General features: G+C 36.9%; 1 protein-coding gene across 1 annotated transcript in view; it reads left to right on the forward strand.

The window, feature by feature from the left end:
- Nucleotides 1-3661: 3661 nt before the first annotated feature.
- The window catches only part of LOC150095039 (regulator of G protein signaling 7-like), an 80419-nt gene continuing 67371 nt past the window's right edge, over nt 3662-16709 (forward strand). The window contains exon 1 of the mRNA XM_090411179.1: nt 3662-3789. Within this exon, the coding sequence (XP_090267305.1) occupies nt 3712-3789 (78 nt within the window). The 5' untranslated portion in view covers nt 3662-3711. The remainder of the gene's footprint in view (nt 3790-16709) is intronic.

Consider the following 16709-nt stretch of genomic DNA (forward strand, 5'->3'; position numbering starts at 1 on the left):
AAAGAACCATCCACCATCGCACATAGTGTGTGTGTCCTGACAGAAAGCTGGCATTCCAACCGCAGAAGTCCTGAGACAGACCAAATGATGGGTATTTGCTTAGTAAGCCTTTATGCCCGACCTGCTCAAAAGCTTTAGGGATATCAAGTACAACCACTTGAGATTCACCAAACTTCTCCATGGTCCAAAGATGGATGATATTCGTGAATCCATAGTGGTTATCGTTTATTAGTTGGGTGCATTCGAGTTTATTAGTTGGGTGCATAGGTAGTGTAGGAGTTGGGAATTGATGGTTCTCTCCATTACTTTGGACAGGAATGAGGTGGGTTAGATAGGGCAGTAGTTTGATGGCAGTGATTTGCCACCCTTTTTGGGAATGGTTGATTATAAGCCAATTTCTAGGCTGCGGGATAGATACCAATGGAGTAAGAGAGTATATAGAGGCAACATAGGACAGGAGTCAGTTTTGGCGCACAAACCTTCAGGAGAATTTTGAGGAATACCATCAGGACCAGGAGACGTTTTGCGCCTAATTTGCACAATATTTTGCTGATCTCTTTCTGGAGAAAAAGGATAAAGGGGAATTGCGTATTTGGCATCTGGAATGGTTGGAGGACATTTACCATGGTCAGTTATAAGTGCATTGGAGACAAAGTGTGAAGCGAGGAGATTGGCTTTTTTCTGTGGGTGATGATGCAATAGAGCCATCTGGGTATGATAGGAGTATGAATAGTGTTGGCAAAAGTTAAGACCAGTTACTTTGATAAGAGACCAAAAGTCTTGGCTGATGTTTGGACAGACTGCACGTTTCCTGCTTTTTGTTCTTTCAATGTCTGTTTTGGAAGCGATAGTTTTCTTGCAGCTATTTCGGACTTGAGTATAAGCACTGAAGAAAGAGGGAGTTTTTGATGTGAGCCAGTTGTGGTATGCTTGGGTTTTTATTTGTACAGCCTTGGCACATCTTTAGGAGAATCGGGACTCAGTTAGGGAACGGCACTTCGGAGTAGTGTGGAGAATGTATATTTCCATTCCAGTAAGAATTACTTCGGTGATACGGTCGGAGCATATGGGTTAGAAGGCCGGAAACAATAGTCCAACCTTGAGAATGAGGCATAGAAGCTGTCCCACTCGGTACTGTTATTATGCCAAACTACTCTTGTATGGAAGTAGCTGTGTAGTCGTTGTTGCATGGGAGAGAGACAAGCACTAGATTGTGGATAGAATTACCTGGAGTCCACTACATTCACTGTATCTGGAAGGGTCACTGGTAAATGTTTAAGGAGAGGAAATTAAAGAGCTCAGAGTGGTTGATGGAATTAGGAAAGCGATAAAGATAGCAAATGAATTGACTAAGTGGCGAAGAAAGATTTTCAACCAAAGAAGGTCAAAGGTGGACAAATCTAGATTGGGTGCTCTCTGACAAGCCATGTCAGAGCAAATATATGCGCAGACGCCACCTTGGGTCAAAAGGAGTTAAAGAGTATATAGTTTGGAAAGCTGAAATGAATAATGCTGGGGAGGGTGAAATTTGGACTTCTGTGAAGAAAAGTAGGTGGGGTTTGGTGGACAGAATGGTAGTGGACACTATTAAAGTTGGAGTGGAAGCCACTAATGTTAGTGAAGTGGATACGCAAGGCTCTGTGGGGCCTATTTTGACCGCATGAGACTTGCATGCTTCCTATGCCTGCCTGCATACTGATCTCCATGGTGGCTGCTAGTGGTGTCGATGACCTCTTAGAGAAGTGATGATTCAGAGGAGCATATGCTGATTATTCAACTCTCTCTCTCTCTCTCTTTTAACTGGTTTACTAATTTAATATTCTACCTTTTCAATGGGTAGTCTGTTTTTAAAAGTCCACAAGTGTCTCTGTATCATTGAATCTTAATGTCTCTTTCTTCGACCCATTCATCAATATTAGAGGTTCAACGGTCGTAGACATTTATAATCTGAAATTAAAAAACTGAGAGCCGACTAGAAAATGTGTTGATTTTTTTTCTCACGACTTTTCAAGATGGAGACGCATAATACGTCTATATTTAGTGACTGGAGTTGTTATTCTAGAAAAGTAAATGCCTGCATCCTTTATTACTCTCTGAAACGTTTTATTTTTTTGTCTTTCGCAATCTGCCTGCACGTAATTTATCTCCAGTTATCAGTTTTCGTGTAATTATTGACCCTTTTCAACTTTGTCATACCCATTGTACTAGTCAATGCTTGTGAATTCGCAGTCCGTGCTTGTTACTGAAGTACTATGATTACCACATCAGTGTAAGCCATGGCTTTACTTGCATTTGCCAGTACTCGAAAGGCAATCTTCTTATAAATACAAAAGAACCAAACAATCATATCTTTTTTTATATTTATAAATATAACATAAATAGCCATAAATACGCAACACTAAACTGTATATTATTAAGTACATTAAAATACATGTTAAAATATTTGAATAATTCGTTGAATATCTGTGACTGCAGAGCCGGAAACAACAACATCTCTAAGGAAGCGATAGAGTACAATATACACTATAGTTACCATGGTAACGCCACGGGTATGGATGGGTAAACGACGCATCTCTTAAACTATCTCATCGTTAGCATTAGTGTTTTTTTATAGTATGAAGAGATAATAAGTGATATAAATCTTATGTGTCTGTTGCTTTTCTTTTGCACATGGAGGAAGAGATGTAAAAAAAACTCCAATTAGGTGAAACAAAGATGTGACCTTTATTTGCTACGATATTTCTAGTCCTTAGTTTCCATCTTTAAAAAATATATATTAAAAAATACTTTATATATTTTAACTCCGTTATCCTTGGTGCGATTGTACAAAAGAGAATCAGAAATAAAGATTATGCAGTTTCTATGGTAACTGCAATAAAATGACTGATTTAGTTGGTCACATCTTCGCTTGCGAAACAAGATATGCGGACTCCGAGAGGAATTTTGCCGTTTTCTTATATTATGCATGGCATTTTTACTCTCTCTCTCTTTTATTTCTTTCTTTGTCCGTCCTGCTTTTTAACCATTTGCCTAGTAAGCGCAAGAAGCTGTAGGAAAAACAGAAAGCGAGAAACACTGGCTTGAATTTAGTTTTTCATTTGAAGTATTGAAAGCTTGCATTAGTAATCCGTCTCACAATCAGAAAGTTATTTTTGTTTCCGAAAATTCACCTCATTTATTTTTCGTAATGGTTTAGGCAGGTGTAGTAGAAATCAAAGCTAGACTTAAAAAACTTCATTGAATATAACGGGTTACTTATCTTTTCGTTTTATTTTTTTTTCAGGATTGGCACAGTTGAATCGCAAAATCCACTTCTGATTTAAGAAATCAAAAGACAAAAGGGAAAAATGACATTTTAGTGTGTGTTTTTTTAACTTGAAAGACAATAAAGATTCTCCGGTGAAGCGATAGCGTAATGATATCAAATCTATCATGAAAATTGACCGTATAAAAAGATGTCCAAGTAGATAACATGAAACTGATACTTCATCGTTGCCCGAAACTGACCTTTAGTGGCACGATTACATATTAACCAAAGAACTTCGAAAGCATAATGTTAATGACATTTCTCCAAAACGTCTACCATGAAAAGTCTGGAAAAGTAATTTGTTAATGGCACAAACAGCCAGAGCAATGGTGCTGACAAGCAGCTAGCGTTTTTCGAGGACGAATCCATCCTCTCGTAATGGTTCACTAATTGAAAGATCAAGTATGACCCCAGGGTTGCAGCAGGACACCATGGATCAAGCCGACCACGATGAAAAACCCAAGGAACTTGTGTTTAGGAAGGTGAGTGCGTTAGATACAATTTGGTAAAAATCAGATTTCTTCTTAACAGCTTAGTCTTTCACTCCTATTTTTAATGTATACATTTTTAACTTTCATTTATTTTCCACTGCTTAAATGAAGCTATTTTATCTATTTCTTGTTGTGTTGTAAATATCTCTGCTGATAATTAGTTGAGGGCTGACAGTTAAAATTCAAATTGATATGTTTAGACTACCATCGATTTCTTAATAATATTATTTAAAAAAATATAATAATTCGTTTATACTGTTCCGAATCCTGTTCTATCAGGTGTCATTCCATTCAGGAGGTTGACTATTATCGATCTCTACCATAACTATATCGATCGATATCCATAACGTGCAAGTAGAAACATAAGATAGTGAGGCTATACTATCTTCCGTTGCGCAGTTAATATCCCATGGATATGCTTGTGTTTAGATAATATCCTATAGATATGTGTGTGTTCAGAGGAATAGTTTGCCTGTTTTGAGGGGCGAAAAACCCTGCACCTCCGCATGAGACCGGAAAATTAACGTTTGTTTGAAAACACCTGATAAAGGTGCCTCTCGTCATAGACGGGAATCGAATCCGGGTCTTTCCAACCCAAGGGCTCGTCTATACCAACTGAACTACTGAGGCCCTACTTCCGAATAGGTATTATCAAAGTAAGATTACTTCGACACGTGTCATTAGTACCCATAATTCCTTCTTGCTTTACTGACGAGAATATGTCTGAACGTTCGTAGCCATAATAAAAGACTGGGCTTTGAATATTATATTGATAGTACCTACACCAAGAACTATTTTAAGTGACGGTTATATCATCTGAGTTTATTTATGTACTTTGGCATTTTTCTTAAACAAATTCCAAGGATTTTTTTCTCATACGAATTTTGATTTTTGAGAGGGGAGATATACATTTTATTTTAAAAATAAGATTTTAAAATGAACAAAGATGTTACATACGTCCTTTGTCAATTGAAAAAATCGACACAGAAACACGGAGTAAAAAAAAAAAAAAAAGAAGTGAAAAGGGAAAAAAACTACAAACGATCCTCACTATATAATCCAAAAGTCGCATGTAATGCATCATATTTAATTATTGTTACCCTAGAATAGCGAAGATTTCGATTAAAACATCGTCATTCCATAATCTATATATATATGAGATTTACCTAGAAAAAGGTTTTCACTGCAATGCATGAGTGCTATTTGGAGAAGTAGTTATTGCAGGGGATTGTTATAAGAGAAGATACTCGGTTGGGAGTTCCTCTCGTATTATAGACAAACCGACCAGAGATTACGTGCATTTCGTCTCATGGCCTTAGTTGCTACGTTGTAATACTGAAATATAATACATAACTACTGCATTTAATACATCAGTAAATAATCAGTAATACATCTTGAATTTGGTTCGAGGATACATAGTGGTTGGTCGGCGAATTTAGTGCTCCTGTAAAGTTGGTGATTTTTGTCTGTTTTTATTGCGTTTTCCTTTAGAAAATTAGTGTTTTGTAGTATACTAGTGTAGATTTAGGAGGGGGGACGTGCTGCTAATGATATTGGAGGACTTAAATCCAGTTAGAGTTGAGACCTATGAATGTAGTAATACTACTAACAATATTTCATGTGGCAGTGAGTTTGAAGCCATCTGGTGTGAAGTGGAATCTAACAAGACAAATTACACAGTGGGGTGTTGTTACAGACCTGGTGATGAAGAAATGCATCACCAAATAGAAAAGGTGAGTGCGAAAAGAGTAATCATGATGTGAGACTTTAATTATCCATATATTTATTGGATAGCAGTAGAATCTCATGAGAAGGATGAAAATGCATTTATTGAGCTGTTGCGGGACAACTTCTTCAAGCAGCATGTGACAGAAGGAACTGGAGGTCAAAGAGTGCTAGATTTGATTATCGTGTAAGAGGGCATTTCAGTTAAAGACGTAACTATTCTCCTCCAGTTGGTGACAGTGATCACGCGGTACTCACTTGGGAAGTGAATAAGTTTATGAATGTTCCATTCAGAAAAGATTACATGTTGAACTACAAAGCAAGAAATTATCACCAACTGAGGAGTATACCGAGTTCAGTGGAATGGGATCGGTTGCTGGGTGGAAAGGATATCGACAGTGTATGGGAAGCATTTAAACAATATTTAAATGATGCAATATCAGATTGTGTCCCCAGAGTTCGAAGAATAAAGAGAGTAGGAGTCAAATGGATGTATAATCTTATTAAGCAAGAGATTCGTAAGAAAATGACGATGTGGAAGGAATACCGATTGCGTAAGGATGACGTCCGTTATGAACATTATAAGCAGCAGGTTAGAATAGTCACAACTGTTGTACAGAAAGCAAAGTCTGATTACGAACAGAAACTGGCTCTGCGTGCTAAAGACAACCCCACAAGAATTCTATTAATATGCTGCAAGTAAAAGAAAGAATGAATACGAAAGAATAACTCTTCTAAATCCAGATGGAGTGAGGGTTACTGATGCAGAAGAGGTTGTTCAGTTAATGAGTGCCCATTTCGTTAAAAGCTATCAACCTAGTGAACGCAACATTGAGCTCACTGTTACTTCTTCACTAGATGAAGAAATGCAGGTGTGTGAGGCCGAGGTATTAGAACTATTACACAAACTGAATAAGAATTCACAATAGGGACTGACAGAATATCAACACGTGTGCTAAAAGAGTGTTCAGCTGAATTGATCATTCCTTTAACCTGGATGTTTAACATGAGTCTCAGAACAGGGAAGATTCCGCAAGAATGGAAGGAATGTATGGTAATTCCATTGCACGAGGGTGGTGCAAAGACCGATGTGTCCAACTATCGAACAATTAGTATCTCAGGAGTGGTGGTGAAGATTTTGGAAAAAATGGTCAGGGCCCGCATTCAGAAATGGGTTGACAGTGAATGTCTACTTTGCAATGAACAACATGGGTTTACTAAGGGAAGGTCATGTTTTAGCAACTTACATTCTATAATAATGTTACCATTGAATTAGACAAGGGGGAATGGATACACCATGATACTTTTGGATTTTGCTAAGGCTTTTGACAGAATACAACATGACAGACTGCTGCATAAATTGGAGAAAATTGGTTTGGGTTATACAACATTAGCATGGATAAGAGGATGGCTGACTGACAGATATCAAAAAGTGGTATACGGGGAATCTGAGTCTGCAAGGTTTAAAGTAACAAGTGGTGTACCACAAGGATCAGTGCTTGGTCCACTGTTATTCAATCTGTACATTAATGATATTGGGAAGGATTTGACAAGCGACATACAGTTATTTGCTGATGATGCAAAGATAGGCAGGGTAATCAGGAATGCTGCTGATATGCAGTCCTTGCAGAATGATTTGAATAGGCTGGAATTGTGGGAATGGGAAAATGGGTGTCAGTTCGATATCAGTAAATGTAAAGTCATTCACTTTGGCATGATTAGATATCCAATGTCGTATTATATTGGTGGTATTAGACTAGAAGAAACTGATGAGGCCAGGGATCTTGGAGTATTAATAGATAGGAAGTTGACGTTCAGGGGCCATGTGGCAAAGATTGCAAATACAACTCAAAAGATAATTGCAATGCTGAAACGAACGTTCACATGTAAAGATAAGGATGTTATTTTGCCTCTTTACAAGGCCTTGATAAGACCTCACACGGATTATTGTGCGCAGGTCTGGTTTCCGATGTAATTCTGATATATTGGAGAGGGTACAAAAGCGAGTGTTAAAAATGATATCAGGATTGTGGAATACTAATTATGAAGACAGGTTGAGAATTTGTAGATTGCAGCCACTAGCAAACAGGAGAATGAGGGGTGATATTATTGAGACTTACAAACTTCTGAAAGAATCATACAGGATTTCAATTTATGGATGGTGGGGAAAGGACGAGAGGACATCCTTGGAAGCTGAGAATGAAGGCTGTCAAGAAAGGTGTAAGGGCTAGATTTTTCTCTCAGAGGGTGGTGAGCGATTGCCATTGGATGTTGTGAGTGCAAGCAGTGTGAATGAATTCAAGAATAAGTATGATAGCTTGTGTGTGTAGTATGTGGCCTTCCACGATGAGGCCCTGACTCCCTGGGGGTCTCTCTTAATAATAATAATAATAATAATAATAATAATAATAATAATAATAATAATAAATCCAACACCCTACTAGAAAGTCGGTCTCTTGGTTATCGCAAGATACCACAGTTCTCTGTATATATGAAACATCACCAAATGGTCTTCATCAATATATATAGTGTAATAGGTATTTAATATCTGTGACGTTTGAGATTCATCTTATATTCCCTTTTTTGTAACTTAATGAATTAAAAATAGGGAAATTTCCAAGAACAAAAGCGCTTACTAGTCGCTGATGCGAGTGGTAAGCCCTTCAAAAAAATTACTTGTCTTGTCTCTCTTGATTCGGTTCGTTCACGTTTTCAATGTATGCTAGGGACCTCTGACTATTAATAGAACTGAGAAACATTAACATCCTGTTCCGTTTACACGAATTCTCTTTGAACTATTCAAAAAAAAAAAAGAATTACAAATGAATTCAAAGAATGAGAGTGCACTTTCAGCACAAGCAAAGCATTTCACGTGCCTTATCTTAAAAATAATAATTAAAAAAACAAATGCTTCTCATATTTTTGTTATTCACAAACCTCAAATTCCCAAGAAGTAACCTATTGCTTACGAATGTTTTAAATGACACCATTTATATTTTGCTCTTGCTTGCTATTCACCCGTAGCAACCGTTTCTGTTTTGGTACTAATCTAAAGGACTCTTTTTTTACCAGCGCGCTACATTTCTTGTAAATTCCTCCTCTGGGATAGCCTCGAAGGCATTTAAAACAAGTCACCATACTTTAAATGCTTGTAACAGACGAAATGCAAGTGCAGTTTTACACTAAAACGATTTGCTATTACTGCAGGCGTAAGACGTAATTATCAACATAGTTTAATTAATTTCCTAGATGGCGCTACTCTCGAGTATATCTTACATTCCGAGAACACCAAAAACCAACGATTTAAAAATAAAAATTAAAAATGAAAGTAACTTATTGTATTCATACCACCCACAGCTGATTAATATGGAAGCTATTTTTGCATGTTGGAAAGTTAAACAATGTCTGTAAATGTTGCTATGACAACGGCTAGTGCTCGGCGTGTCTTTTGCTAACGTGTTCTTCTCAGCGCCACACTATTAACCCAGAAAAATAAGAATGCGTTACGTGAAGTGGCAGAAATCAAAGACGTTATTGTTGTTTGCCATCTTCCCGTGAGATACGTAATGAAAAATCCGAAAATTGTCTGGACGGCCTCTAAGTGGATAGTGAGACCGTTATTAGTTGCTGCTGCCTCGCCTTTACTTGCGCCAAATATTTAAAACTGGTAAATATATAAAGCAGTGCTATTCGGAGTTAATAAATAAACTTACTTCCGGTGTCTTTCCATACAGGAAGTAGCGAAGCATAGGAAATGTTTACTTACGCCAAAATAAACTTTATCCAACTTATAAGTCCATAAAAGGATTTCATCCTTTTTTTTTTATTATTCCACAGTTATGTTAATAAAATGTAGACTTTCACTTCGTTACTTTAAATCCGATACAGATGAATTCATGTTCAAATAAAGATAATCTTGTTTCAGAAACTACTTCAAGTAATACAATATTCAAGTGTTTGCTACTGTTTATCGACATCGGTATTAATATTGACATCTGGCAAGCATTACGCACGGAATGCGGGCTGTTATTACGTTTCTCGTCTTTTACTCTTTCGCATTTCCTCCGCTAGAGGTGCTCCACATAACAGCAATGCAAACTGTAATGTATATTACTCGAGTCTGTAAATTCCACCTAGTACTCGATCAACAATGTGTATTGTAATTGAAAACAGTCAAATAAATAAATGAATTTAAAACATTTCTTTTTATATTTTAGTATACTCTGAAAAACTCATTTTTGTCGTATTTTATTTTGCATATTTTATGTATTTAACACAATAAAATAGTCCAGAAAAATAAATAAATCTTTGACCAAGGGTAAGTATTGAATTAATTGAAAAAAAAAAAAAAAAGAACGTCATGGGTATTCTTCTTCAATGCATAATTTAAAAACACTTATTGGTAAATCTTGCATTTTGTTTCCAAAGTGATTGGTTCAGTTTCTCATTAAACCTGACACACCTGATTTCGGCCGTTTAATTGGAGTTTCTTGTTATAAACGGCAAGAATCTGATGCTTCCTATTGAGCCAACAGAATATCTCCTTCGGACACTCACTAGCTGTAATGCATTCCACTCAGCTGCGTCCATACAAGTCGCCGCTCAACATGAAGACGTTTCTATGACAGATGCGAAGTCTTTCTTTAAAAAAAAAATAAATAAAATAAATAAAAGCATATTTAACAAATTTTACACAAATCAATCACTCAAAATGTTCGTAATTATGTAGTGCGAATTAATTGGATTGCGTTTTTCTCCTCGTAACTCTTCGGGGTTGGTTCTCTATTGGGCAGAATAATATCAGAGCTTCGCACTTCATAAATTTTCCAACCCACATCGCCACAATCCTTGTTGTTGTACATGATCAAGTAAATTCTCAGTTGGATTGTTTCCATGGAACCGCCACAGCGCAAGCGCGTCTAGTATGTTAATTTCGGTGTACATTTTCCAGGAAGTTGACTGAGGAGGGACTTGGGAGTTGTAATCCAAAGACCCGGATTCCCACGCATTGTCACCACCACAATTTTTTAGGTGAATTCCGCTTACTGTTGTACACTTTTTATTATGGATGAGCTAAGGGTTAGATAATTTGATTCTCCTATTCTATAGACCATTCTGTTTATTAGCGGTCTGAATGGTCTATAGAATAGAAGAGTGGTAGTTTCACACCGGACGAAGAAAACCGTTTACTACATACAATGGACGTACAATTCTTTCATCTCTCTCTCTTTCTCTCTCTCTCTCTTGTTTTTTTTCCTTCATTGTTTCTTGTATTTCTTTTCATAATCACACTTCTATCTTTTAAGTACGTTAGCCACAAGTTGATCTCGATGCCGTAATTATGTTGCAATAGTAACAACTGATCGACAACTAATACGATAACGTATGATATCTCGCTAGAAGTTGGTCACTCTAAACCATGTCACTACTATTTCCAATATTACGTGAAACTGTACTCATTTAGTAAGCATCCCTCCTTGCTGTACCATATATTGCGTTTTCGTTACTCAGTTCTTTAAAAATAGAATGAAATAGATTCACTTGTGTTTGTCTGTGAACAGATCAAAGTAAGCAGCTGCTAGAAATGACCTTCCCGGAATTACATCATAGCTGCCTCCAAAACTGTTAAGGAATCTTCCATTTGTGTTGGGAAAATGCGTGAATGCTAAATGGGATCCCTTAAATGTTAGGCTCAACGCTCTGTGGTGACCAACTTATAGTGTGTATATGCATCATCTGCTATATCTATCAGTGTGTGTGTTCTCTGACCAGTTTGTCTGTCTTGCGAAATAAAAAAAAAAACTCAGAGCTTCCGGAAAGATAAAACCCTATCACTTTCATATGAGACCAGCTAACTTACCAACTCATCATCATTTGAAAATCCCTCTAAAGATTCTTCGGAATCGAAGTTAGATCTTTTCATCCAAAGGGTATCCTATTGATGTACTGTGATAGATCTTTGTTTGTGTGTGGAATGGATTACAATATTTAAATAGCGAGGATTGGGGATGGGGAGGAAGAGGATCGGAGAGTAGTAACGAATCTATTCTGCATGAGAAGTACATCACCTAAGCTTGCGTATGTATGTATGCGGTCTAACGTACAGACAAACTTGAAGAATTGAAGCCGCGAACCACAAAAGGGACCATGTTTACGAAAGAGAAGAAATTTTCAATATTCGTGATGGTCAGTCATGATTCACAATGGAACGTTCTACAATTCCTAAAGAAAATATGAAGTTCCTGCAATTATGTTCTTATGATGAAAGCGGTTGCGATTTCTCTACCCTCCAAACAGGTCAACTTTATTGAAAAATACACACTTTACAGAGAAAACATTACCAGCTTTAACTTTGGCTGTAATTTCAAATAACAACTCACAATCAATATTATATGTAACAAGATAGTTGAAAGAATATAAGGTTTCTGCACATAAATCATGGCATCTTTATGAAAGGTAAGATCGCTGTACGATTGGGAAAGCCCTCCATCTCACTCATGATTTCAATTTCATTTTCCTCTTTCTGTAATCCAGCAGTCACAGCATTTCGTGCTCATGTGACCTTATTTTTTAGTTGATTTCTGGTCTTTCTACTTACGTCCACTTTATTGCCTGCCTCTGACCTCGCAAGAATTGTTGCATAAACTCAGAAAATGAACGCCTTACACGAGTACAGTTATCGGCACCATATCTACAGGAGCGTTCTGATGACATACTGTGCAATGCAGCCACACTAGTGTTCTAAGCACTTTCTTCCTTCCCCCAGCTTCCTGGTAGAAATCGTCAATGTAGATTGGTAATTAAAAAAAGTGACAGATATCAGTAATAACCTTGAAAATATTTATTTATTTATTAATGTAATAGTTCAACATATACGCATAATAACTCTCTCCTATTTGGTGCCCTGTGTTGCCACTGCACATTTTTCCATCCTTCGCAATAGCATGCAGATATTGATCCGACGCTTTTAATATTCTGAGCTGTAGTGGAGTAGCGATACATCCCACTTATTTCTCGTGAGTAAAAGGCAATAAGTTTCCATATCAAAACAGGACATAAAATTTTTACGATCCCTTTAAGAACACATTTATGTCGTATAAAATTTCCCAACAGAAATCATATTTTAATGTCTTTTAAGGCCTACAAGAAACCATAAACTGAAAGCCCTCACTACTCCAATGGAGCTCTTTCGTCTCATTTTGTAACTCGAAATGCGTTGTCATATATAAAGGGTGTTTATGAAAGTGATGGTTATAACCCAGACTTCTTGGATATCCTCTCACTCACAAGATATATGCGTTCGGATACTTCTGTAGTTGACGGGGGTTGTACGCTTTTACCTTATTTATTCTTAGTGAATGCAGATGATCGATCAGTTCATATTCTTGACTGTGTGTGTGTGTGTGTGTGTGTGTGTGTGTGTGTGTGTGTGTGTGTGTGTGTGTGTGTGTGTGTGTGTGTGTGTGTGTGTGTGTGTGTGTGTGTGTGTGTGTGTGTGTGTGTGTGTGTGTGTGTGTGTGTGTGTGTGTGTGTGTGCGTGCGTGCGTTATTTCAAAATTCATTACTTGCATCGCATCAAAAAATTCAGATTTCAAGTGTACGACGTATATTTTGGATATTTCCAGCATATTTGGATATTGACAGCCTTCGATCCTTTCTTTTTATTATTGAATAGTTATCAGTCGGTCTGAATAATCAGACTAATTGATGACCATTTCGTTTCACTTCATTTCCAAGCATTCAGACGCCCGGTTTCTGCAGCTAAGCTCTTTTACAGATATTTCCACACGGCGAGAAAGGGCTAGTTTTAGAATTTAGTTATCTCCTACTAAATTATTTATTCCATCTATTCATCCATTTGATCCCTTTGAATATCCACTCAATGTTAATAATTTTTCATGGGTTCATTCTTTCGCCAAGATGACAACCATTTCTGAAGAGACGTTGATATGTTCACCTCTTCCCTCAACGACTGTTCACTCCAAATGGACTCTGTAGGATTCAGATCAGGAAATAGGAGCGCCGATCTAATCTTTGCTCTCCAAAGGATGTCGCTTTAGTTCAGACTACCATGTTATGATGTTGTTACAAAAGTGGATCGTTTTTCACTAGATTCGCCAGAAAGTTGGTAATCAATAATTGTTTAGAATGAAAATATAACTTTTACCATATCCAAGCATGTCAACTTCCATAGTACAGTTTCCGACAGGCCTATCAAATCGTGAGGTTTTCACCACTCAGTCGAACCCAGGCATTGGGTGCACTGTAGCCCTTCCATGGAAACCGAGGTTATGGAATCCAATAGGTAATATTATTCTTTTACCAACTTTTACAGCCGTGGATGTTCTGAGTTCGTGGTTGAGAGAATCCAGTGATGCACAATGGGAAGAAATGTACAGCACTTTCCAATCCCTTTTCCGTAAGGTGATCTGTTTGACTGTTTCTTCATTTTTTAGGTGTTTTAATCGTAGTCTACAACTGCAGTCGTATAGACTTATACGGCAACCTATGATACAAGTCAACGTCACGGACGTCGATGAACATGAAAAAATGTCCCATTCAATCCTGTAAATATCTCTGTGACACTCGCTTAGTTACTGCGACGTGGTATTCGAGAAAACATTGGGTGTCGACATAATTTTTGCAACGCAGTGTATATATACCTGATGGAGAACTTGATGTTTTTTGACTTGGAGGAGAAATAAACTGTGAAAGAAAAATTGGATCCATTCGGTATAATTAATTCCATCTTTTCCGTTATAGGGAACCTACAGAAAGAAAAGCCCGATCACGAATTGTGTCTGTTTTACAAAACAAATGTACCCCTGACCAGTTCCATTTTAAAGTTGCGATAGAGAAATACCAGAGTTCATGCAGGAAGTGATACCGTATCAACAATAATTCCTCCGTTTCTGGAGACGGCCTTTTGGATTTCCCTTCTGATCCTTTTGAAAAGCCGCAGTGCAATTAGTGTCATCAGCTTTTCCATTTCCGTGCAACTATAAATGAGGTTTACTGCCATAAACATTTCTTGTTCTCGCGTCATTAATCAGCTGTAGGGAATAGTTTATCATTTAGCGTGTTTTCTCAATGTGAAATATTCATGAAATGGCTGCTAATATTCTAAAGTCACTAAAAGGTCAATGCCGAGATTCAGCTGAACTGATTAGCCACTTCGTTAGAGAGAGTGAAAAAAATTAGCCGGATTGCTATTAAGATAATTACAACTCATAGATCAAAATACCGGTAGGGATGTCTCTAATAGAACTGCCGGAGTTGGAAAGCGAGATTTCCCCCTAACTTATCTTTAAATTAGAAAGTCGATGTGACCACACCTATCCGTTTACTAGAAGTTCAAAAACTTTCCAGCTACTCAGTGGCAATGATTTATACCTGGCATTAAAATCGGTACAAGAGACTCTTGGCAGATCGTAATAACAGATGCATTATTTTTTTTTCTTATGTAGCATGTCTAAATCGATGTCAGTGGGCGTGGCTGAAGTTCCAGTAGGATGGTCTGGGTGGCACGGAGCCATCATTATGAATATTCATTTTCTTGCATATTCAGCGAGCCCCACTTCATTCAATAAGCCCATCAACTACAGCAAGGCATCTCGCTTTCGTCGAAGAGTAAGAAAGACAGTTCCTTTTCGATCTTTCTCTCGATTTCTTTCTTCTCTCTTTCCCTCTAATTCTCCCCTATTCGTCTCTTCCTTCTCTGTTGTTGTCTTTAACTATTCTCTTTCACTTTTCATTTATTATTATCAGCCTGTAGTACGAAAACTAAATAATGTTAATGAACTGTAATTAACTTTTTTTTGCGTTATTCTAAGGAACGTTATCGATAAAATGCATTATCCAATGCAACCATTATTCATTTGAATAAGTTCCTAAAATGAATAACTACTTTCCTTTGATTATTTCTTCGTGATCATTAGGGTGTTAATGAATCCCACGATATATCAAGTGTGGAAAAATAACCGAAGTTCGCATTTGTAAACGATGACCATATTTTTCCTGGAAATAAAATTAGTTGATGACTGAATTTTAAATGTAAAAGTAAAATTAATGGACAATTAGCAGTAGAATCATTTGCTGGTTTTTCACGGTACTCAATTGAGTAACGCAAATGCAGATAAGCTTAAATCGAGTGGCCCACGATCAGTGCTTTCTCCTGAAGATGATATACTTCAACCTAGATTTAATTCTAATAATTCAGAATTTACTGCGACACGCTCCGTTAATTGCACTTATAATCACAGTATAAACGGAAACGAAGAGAAATAAATTAAATAAAAATATTTAAGTAAAGCCTTTAATTGTTACTTCTAATTTATTTCGTTAATGGATTTTAAATACTTATTAATTACTTTAAAATAACTTTATGAACACTTCGGCGAATGTCATAGCGAGTTAACCGTTAAGGGCTATTTCTAAAAAAAAAAAATATATTGCCATTTAATTGTCGCATTAGGGTATCTGGCGAATAAAAGTGTATGCTGCATTTTAGAACTTTAGAAATATTTTTAAATATTTACGTATAGTCTTAAGTAAGATATAAGTTACAATGTTATTTCTAAGATAAATAAAATAAACTATTTCAAACCATGTAAAAAATAGAAAGCATAATCTCTTAATGCCTTACTGAAATGTATCCATTGGTTCTAACAGACCTGGGCTCGAAACTCGTCACATGTGTAAAGACTATTTCAATGAAATAAATAATTTGTAACAGTGAATCATGGAAAAAAACAATAAATACTAATGATTACATTAAAATACAGTGTAGCTCAGTGGACGTAACGTTTGCATCCACAGTACTAGGCCACCTGAAAAAAAAAAGACACTTAAATTAGATTCTAGTCTACGACTAGAAGTACTTTTTCTAAGCCTCTCTTCGATTGGTTTCTGAGTTAGTGGATCTTTGGCATGGACAAGTGGATTTTTTTCTCCCGGCAACTCGAGGTTTTCGTCCCGTGAACGCAAGAAAATCGACCGTAGAACTCACACTAATGCGGACAATAACATTTTATGTTATGGTTAGAAACCACTAGATGTCAACACTTGTGAATCGTCTCTTCAGTCAGATGCAGTTTACAATTAATGATATTCTTCTTGGGCTAGCTGTATCTGACTGGCTACAAGTATAGGTAAATTCGTCCTCAGTCTTCAATAAAGGAGACTGA

Source organism: Typopeltis vanoorti, chromosome 21, assembly GCF_054136105.1.
Source record: "Typopeltis vanoorti isolate ZY-2024b chromosome 21, IOZ_Tvanoo_1.0, whole genome shotgun sequence".
Classification (NCBI taxonomy): Eukaryota; Metazoa; Arthropoda; class Arachnida; order Uropygi; family Thelyphonidae; genus Typopeltis; species Typopeltis vanoorti.